The sequence below is a fragment of the Cydia amplana genome, chromosome 6 (genome assembly GCF_948474715.1).
Source record: "Cydia amplana chromosome 6, ilCydAmpl1.1, whole genome shotgun sequence".
NCBI lineage: Eukaryota > Metazoa > Arthropoda > Insecta > Lepidoptera > Tortricidae > Cydia > Cydia amplana.
The window spans coordinates 16,231,905-16,240,288 of record NC_086074.1 but is presented as its reverse complement, the minus strand read 5'-3'; the positions used below and the strand labels follow the sequence as shown (position 1 = coordinate 16,240,288).

At 41.3% G+C, this 8,384-nt stretch overlaps 1 protein-coding gene across 1 annotated transcript; it reads left to right on the top strand.

Moving 5' to 3' along the window:
- Positions 1-624: 624 nt before the first annotated feature.
- Positions 625-8,125, top strand: LOC134648919 (protoheme IX farnesyltransferase, mitochondrial). The gene is made up of 8 exons (XM_063503530.1): positions 625-776; positions 1,032-1,155; positions 1,813-2,020; positions 3,241-3,436; positions 3,828-4,003; positions 5,510-5,689; positions 6,400-6,534; positions 7,794-8,125. Exons 2-8 carry the CDS (start codon positions 1,066-1,068, stop codon positions 8,030-8,032), a joined length of 1,224 nt encoding a protein of 407 aa, XP_063359600.1. The 5' UTR covers positions 625-776; positions 1,032-1,065; the 3' UTR covers positions 8,033-8,125.
- The last annotated feature ends 259 nt before the right edge of the window (positions 8,126-8,384 follow it).

Sequence of the window (8,384 nt, the reverse complement as noted above, 5' to 3'; positions counted from 1 at the left end):
ATAACAAATATATGCACTATCTAATAATCTGCATTTTGATATGATTTTATTTTAGTAAACTTAGAAGACATAGATAGGGAACAAAGAGAATATAAGCACTACGATAGTTTTTGATATCTTCAAATTTGTTCATCATTTTGATTAACATTGTTTTAACATCGCTTTTAAATTGTCCGTCCGTTTCAATTTTTTTCAATAAACCGCGAGTGACAATTTGAATTGACGTACGCAGGGCGCGCTCAGCGGAAAAAAAAATCTTTTGGTTCGATGTACATTGCTGCTTTTCTTAGCGCAATACTGCTCTTTGAGTGTTGCCCTACTTTAGTTTGCTTTACATTGCTACTGACAAGATTTGGTTGACGGACTATATATGTAGTGATTTTACCCCGTTGTAGCTGAGTAATTACCTAAATTCAAGGAAAACTTAATTGGTATCCCTACGAATCTTTTAAAATGTTGCCATTATTTTAACTGTCAGTCAGTGTTGTGAGCATGTTCATGTTGTAAGTGTGTACCAGCCTTATAAACTATGGTATATTTTTTCAATCAGTTGGTAGCAATGTAATTTTCTTGGTTTCATCACCTTTTTGAACCTTCATCTGTCACATGTCTGTCACTAATTTTGTGACGTTTTTCTTATCGCGTCGCTCTCGTTCTTCATGATTACCTAAATAACCTCAAATGTTTATAAAATCAATTTTTCTTGTAACCTTTTTAAAAATTGATTACAAACACTATATTATATAACGTTTTAACTGTCGCATAATTCTTTATAAGTAAGAAATTTTATTTAACGTCTAATTAACAATTGTGCGAGTGACTGTGTGTAGTGTTCCACCGCTATGTTTATCGATTGGTTTTACTATTATTGTTTAATTTATTTACAAAGTTATTACCAAAGCATATTTCTGATCTCAATGTACATGAGCCACATAATTGCACTGTTGTGTTGTGAAATTAAGAGTACTCCCGTGATATTTTATAATTGCTGTTAGCAATCTGCGATAGTTTAAACATTTATTATATTTCAGGATGTTGACGTGAAGAATCGTTAAAAAGGGCAACATGTCTTATATAAAGGTGCTCCATTGCACCTTCTGCCTTAACCATGGAGTGGCCGGAATATCTACTAAGTCTGTGCTCATGAAAATAGGGGTAAGTAATATTAATCATACTAATAGGATAAGCAATTAGTAATCCACATTGCAGTTTCAATTTACTGAGCCGTAAACCACTTCTTCTTATAATATGTGCCACATGAAATAAGGAAAATTTAATACCTATTAGATTTAATAGAATAATACGTATTTTATCTGTAAAATATAAAGTGTTTGATTTACCTGTTTATTTATACTTGCTTGTATTATTAAACCATTAAGAAACTTGCCAATTATGTGTGTCAAACACAATAAAAACTTCTATATCTTGATACATAACAAAAAAAATCATATACTGCTATACATTCTGTAAAAAAATAAATTCTCAATCACCCGCTGACAGACAGACGGATAGTGAAGGCTTAGTAACAGGGTGGAGGCCTCCGATTCCATTGTATTGGAAAAATATATATTTTGAGTGACCATGGCAAGTTCTGATCTGTGGGCGGCTAGAGGTTAAAAGCTAAGGTTCCGTAGTTGCCTGAAAATAAGTGACTTTTGATGTGTTTTTTTTTATATCTCAAAACTAATTAATTTAAATAATTTTGTGTTAATAAACGGATTTAAATAATATACTATTGAGAATTCGTATAGTCATCACCTCTTGGCTCTTTTGGTACAAATTCATTAAAACCAAGTCTCTTTTTAATTTCAGAATGGTACCTTATCACAACAGTTGGTTAGAATATCAACGTCAAACAGTTGGCAGAGCAAACTGCCGCTCACTACACAGAGTCAGACGGCAACTCCGGCAAAGAAGGCTAAGAATGAGGACACCAGAGTGTGGAAGGAGACCCCGGCTCATGACAGGACCAATAATTTAGGCCAATACTGCATGATGCTGTCCAAGTTTAGATTAACATGTAAGTTTCGTTTTTATAATTAGTTTAATTATCTAAATAACTAGACTAAATCCATATGCTAAAGAATATTTTTATATTATTTGTTTATATCTGTATTACTAGTGAGGTGTAAAAGATACAAGAGAGAGATAAAAGATAATCCACTTTATCTGGATGTGACGCATATGGCAGCTACCTTTAACCTGCAGTAAGCTGTACTCTATAAAGCTTATCTCAGTGGAAGAATTTTGTCAGCCCACTAATTGAAATGCTTTTTGAATTGACATTAAATATATACACTCTAATTAGAATTATTCATGTGACAATATAGTTGAATATAGGTGATATAATTATTCCCTACTTGACATATATTAATTTTTTTTATATAAATTTCGACTGACATTCTATATTTTATTAATATTGCTTGTGAATAAATAAATGAAAATGAAATGAAATATCTAACGTTATCATGCCAATTATTGGCTTCTTTGCTTTATCATATCAAAAGTGTAAGGGCGTCCGCAAACTGGCACGGTTGGACGGAGCGGGTTAACAAACAATAGTATCAGTAATGCTTAGGCCTGCGCAAACCGGCGGAGCGCAGCACAGATCACCGAGGAGGATTTACGCCGCGCAGCGCACACCGGCGAGGTAAAATCCCCGCGATACCGCGAGCGCCCGCCAGCCCCGGCGCTGGCGGCCGGCGCACCAGGGAGCACCTCGGCGCAGGCCGGGGATGCCGCGGCATGCCGCCGCGTGTACTCTATCACAAGGGCTTAGTCACTAGTGTGTACGAGTTCTTCCCCGTCGCCCGGCGCTAGCCCGGCGCACTCGGGAGGCCTCGGCGCATGCCGGGGGATGCCGCGGCATGCCGGCGCCTACCGCCGCGGTATCCTCTAGCGTGCTCCTCGATGCCGCGGAGTGACAATCCTCCGTGATGCTCCGAGGTCGGTCTCAAAGCATTTAAATTTATGCCTGAAGGTTAACCTGTCAGCTCCCAAGGGCTCAAATTTGAGCCAGAACGCTTATGGTGACGTCACACACGTGGGAACTCACGGGTTAAATGTATACATTGATAATTTTAAAGTGATCTGCGCTGCGCTCCGCCGGTTTGCGCAGGCCTTAACTGCGCTTTTACCTACACTGGCACCCGCGTGCGTGCGCCTGCTCCGTGCACCCACGACATCTAGCGGACACCCTTTCTTGAATGAATAACCCAACCCTATGATTGGTTGTTGCAGCTCTAGTAGTAATGACATCAATGGCGGGCTACGCGCTGGCGCCGGCGCCGTTCTGCCCGACCACGTTCGCGCTGTGCGCCGCGGGCACCGGGCTGGTCTCCGCCGCCGCTAACTCTATCAACCAGTTCCATGAGGTTCCGTTCGACGCGCAGATGTCCCGGACCAAGAATAGAGTGCTAGTCAAGGGGCTGTTAGAGTAAGTTCCGTACTAACTTAAAGAACCTTTTGTGCCTAGTATCATGGACAGGACAAATAAATTTTTAGCAAAAATTTATTTGTCTTGTCCATTGTCAATTTTTAGCTTTTATCGCTGACTGTACTTTTCTTACAGCTAATACTCATCGAGACAATTCTAAAAATGCCAAACACAATTTTGGATGCGTGGTTTCATCACATACTTCCCATAGGAACCTAGGAAGGGTGGCCATAGCCACCTCCTGTATCTCAAAAAATCAGCTCGATATTTTGAATCTTGGATATGTTATACAACAACGTACTATTATTGATTATGATTATTAGACCTTCAGTGATATTCAGTTTGTTTCATGGGTACCAATATAATAATATAATATTATAACTCTTTACAGGCCAATCCACGCAGTGGGTTTCGCGGCTATCACAAGTACGACTGGTCTCAGCTTACTCTACTTCGGCGTCAACCCTTTGACAGCTGCGCTGGGCGCCGGCAACCTCATACTCTACACGTCTGTCTACACACCGCTGAAGCGGATGTCCATACTTAACACTTGGCTGGGATCTGTGGGTTAGTTGTACCATAGAGAAAAAAATACATAGAGTGCTCACTCCATACATCAGTTTTAGTACCAAAAAGACTATTAGCACCTAGCATCGAGTAGCGGAACTATCAGTACTGCTACTTGACAATAGATGTAGCACCGACAGGAAAGTCTTATCTCAACAGCATAAGACTTTCCGGTCGGTGCTACATCTATTGTCAAGTAGCAGTACTGATAGTTCCGCTACTCGATGCTAGATGTCGACACTGAAATTAATAGTCTGAACTGATGTATGGAGTGAGCACTCTTGTCTTATTATATTTCTCTATGGTTGTACTAAATAGTAATGCTACTGGTTGTTGTGTACTTTGGCGTCAACCCTATGACAGCTGCGCTGGGCGCCGGCAACCTCATACTCTACACGTCTGTCTACACACCGCTGAAGCGGATGTCCATACTTAACACTTGGCTGGGATCCGTGGGTTAGTTGTACTAAATAGTAATGCTACTGGTTGTTGTGTACTTTGGCGTCAACCCTTTGACAGCTGCGCTGGGCGCCGGCAACCTCATACTCTACACGTCTGTCTACACACCGCTGAAGCGGATGTCCATACTTAACACTTGGCTGGGATCTGTGGGTTAGTTGTACTAAATAGTAATGCTACTGGTTGTTGATGTACTTTGGCGTCAACCCTTTGACAGCTGCGCTGGGCTCTGGCAACCTTATGCTCTACACGTTAATGAAGCGGATGTTCATACTTAACACTTGGCCGGGATCTGTAAATAAGTTATAGGTGTTCCAAAATTGAAGCGTTTAAATTGTACAGTTGCTCTATAGTCGCGCCCAGGCAAGCTATAACTGTGCCTGTGCTAACAAGCCCCACACACTGAAAGAGAAATAGACAAGCTTATTTTCAACAATGAGTATAACAAAGATGAATAATGGTATGAAAAAAATAATCAACGAAGACAAATTCATTCGTAGGTAACCAAATAAATATGCAAATATTTTTTGTCCTTTACATGAGTATAACCTATGCCTGTATAGTGTATAGTTATGTTATATCATTGCTTTTGCCTATGCCTAAAAAGCGCTGGTGGCCTAGCGGTAAGAGCGTGCGACTTGCAATCCGGAGGTCGCGGGTTCGAACCCCGGCTCGTACCAATGAGTTTTTCGGAACTTATGTACGAAATATCATTTAATATTTACCAGTCGCTTTTCGGTGAAGGAAAACATCGTGAGGAAACCGGACTAATCCCAATACGGGCCTAGTTTACCCTCCGGGTTGGAAGGTCAGATGGCAGTCGCTTTCGTAAAAACCAGTGCCCACGCCAATAACTGGGATTAGTTGCCAAGCGGACCCTAGGCTCCCATGAGCCGTGGCAAAAATGCCGGGACAAACGCGAGGAAGATGATGAAGATGACACAGACCCTAGGTGCTTCGCGCGGCAATTCCAACGCGATGCTGCTCGTTCTGTGTGTTCCATATGTATGTGTGTTCCATAAATAACCTAAGATGGTATATTTTCAGTGGGCGCCATCCCCCCGCTGATGGGCTGGGCGGGCTGTGCGGGGTCACTGGACGCGGGCGCGCTGGTGCTGGGCGCGGTGCTGTACTCGTGGCAGTTCCCGCACTTCAACGCGCTGTCCTGGAACCTGCGCCCGGACTACTCCCGGGCTGGCTATAGGATGATGGCTGTCACTGATCCTGGTAACATTTGACTAACTTTAGGGTCAGTTGCACCCACCACGATTGGTGGGCTGATCAACGGCAATCGACTGTAAACGATGAAATATCCCATACATATCACTATTAGTATAAAACAAAGTCGCTTCCCGCTGTCTGTATGTCCCTATGTATGCTTAGATCTTTAAAACCACGCAACGGATTTTGGTGCTGTTTTTTTTAATAGATAAGAGTGTTTTAAGAGGAAGGTTTATGTATACTTTGTTAACCCGTGCGAAGCCGGGGCGGGTCGCTTGTCATACAATAAAATGCATGGTTTGGTGCAACGGACCCTTAATGTTGTCTTTATTGCCACTGTCTTCTTTCTTCAACGCAAATTTCTGGAACCTCTGCCCTGAAGACCCCAGAGCTGGATATAGAATGATGGCTGTTACGGATCCTGGCAAGATATTAGCGGCGACTTTAACCGGTCTGCACTGGGCGGGCTGCTCGGCATCCAGAACGAAATTAACCTGCTTCTTCAATCTGTTTTGAAAAAGCTACCTTAAGGCTTCGTCACACAGGCGCGTTTTCCGGTCGGCGTTTTCCGGTCAGGGCGTGAGCGGGGCGCGCCGCTGTTACATATAAAACGCTCACGCCCCGCCCGGAAAACGCGCTTGTCTGACGAAGTCTTTAAAATGATTCTTATTTGACATTGATACACGAAATTAAACCTATTGTATGTATTGTTACAGCATTATGCAGAAGAGTGGCCCTCCGACACACCGGCGTGATCACCGCAACGTGCCTCGCGTCCTCTTACCTAGGCGTCACCAATACGTGGTTCGCGTTGGAGTCACTGCCCCTCAACGTCTACTTTATGTACTTAGGTATGTTTTCTGAACTGAACCTTATGGTTTATTAGATAAGCCTGACAGTTGCGTAACCACCACGGCATGGCTCTTGTCCGGGGGTTATTATTATCCCAAGCAAAATCTTAATAGCGTGATTCAGGGTTTTGACGACACTTAACAGCGCCATCTAGCGAGCAATTCTCAAACCTACAGCATCTGCTGCATCTGTGGTCATTATTCCAAGAAAAATCTTAATAGCGCGATTCAGGATTTTTATCACATGGTACAGCGACATCTAACGAGCGATTCTTAAACTAACAACAGTTGTACGAGTCTGGGGTCATTGTTCCAAGAAAAATCTTAATAGCGTGATTCAGAATTTTTATCGCTCGGTACAGCGCCATCTAACGAGCGATTCGTAAAGTAAACAAAATCTATAGTAATAATAGTCTGTTGTTATCATTATAATCCTTAAAATAAAAGTAATACCATTCAGAATTTTGGCTATGTGAACGAATTATTTACTCGCAATGTTATTATTCACATTGTTATTTTAGATGACTAATAATTGACAGTCATGTCATAAGTTAGCCCGACACGTGTTTCATACATGTACTACATAATTTTTGCGATGTGATGTCGATAATAGATGTCTTATTGACTTAGGTAGTGAAACTCAATAACGACCAAGTTCCTTATCGGCTCTTTGCCAATAACTCACGACAGTGTTTTTGGCAAGCTGTTTGGTAGTGGCCGATGCTAGATATTTGTCGAGTCACAAGTCTTTCATCAGATGATCGCTTTATTCAATCAATTACGGATATACTTTGACTTATTTGGGATCTACGTACGAAAATACGTACTCTAATTATAATTCACTACTTGTAAACCAACTCGCAGTAGAAGTAACTTAGGAAAAGACTGTGCGGAAAGAGAAGAGTCGTGGAATGTATGGGGCCCAATACATTCCACGACTCTTCTCTTTCCGCACAGACTCTAAATTGCGTAACGTTGCTTCCACGCTCCTTATAACTCTATATATATTTATATACTTCTGCTTATTCCAGTGGTTCCTAACCTGGGGGTAAAACTGGTATTTTACGGGAGTAATAACTGTAATAAGCTAACCTAATATAACAATACAACAAACGTACACGTTTTATTTTTTTATTACTATTGGGAGGAGGGGTAAAATCAGGTTTCCTAGTTAGTCATAGGGGTAACCGGACCGAAAAGGTTAGGAACCACTGGCTTATTCATTTCATTCATTCATTCATTCGTTTCTTTTGTTTCAGCCTATGAATTCTACAAGAAATCCGACAGCGGCAGTTCCAGAAAGCTGTTCAGGTTCTCTCTAATACACCTACCAGCACTGATGTTACTAATGTTAGTCAATAAGAAGTATTGGGGCGCTGGCGAAGGACAGGACCAGAAGGACACCGTAAAGAATATAGATGTGAATAAATTGCCGGGGATCACGGTTATACCACGGGGGCCGGTCGTAGCCGCTCAGGAGACGGACTTAGACAAATAAGAACACGGATTTTTTAGTGAGGTTATGAATACATTTGTAAAAGTTATAATTGACGTGGACCTTTTGAACCAGTCTTAAATGGAATGGCAATGTCACAACTGTAAACTTATATCTGTAAAGAGGTGGATAACTTAATTTTTACATGATAATAATGTGACCAACTCATATAGAACAGTATAAAAGTTGAATGCAATAACAGATTATTGTAGACCTTTTATCTTTGCAATAAGGTTTACGAATTACAAGTTACAATACAGAACGATGGTAGAAATGATATTATTTATAGTCCGAATGCCAGATTGTTTCGACAACGCTACAAAATTCCTTGTTGTCTATGTATATTTAATCTACA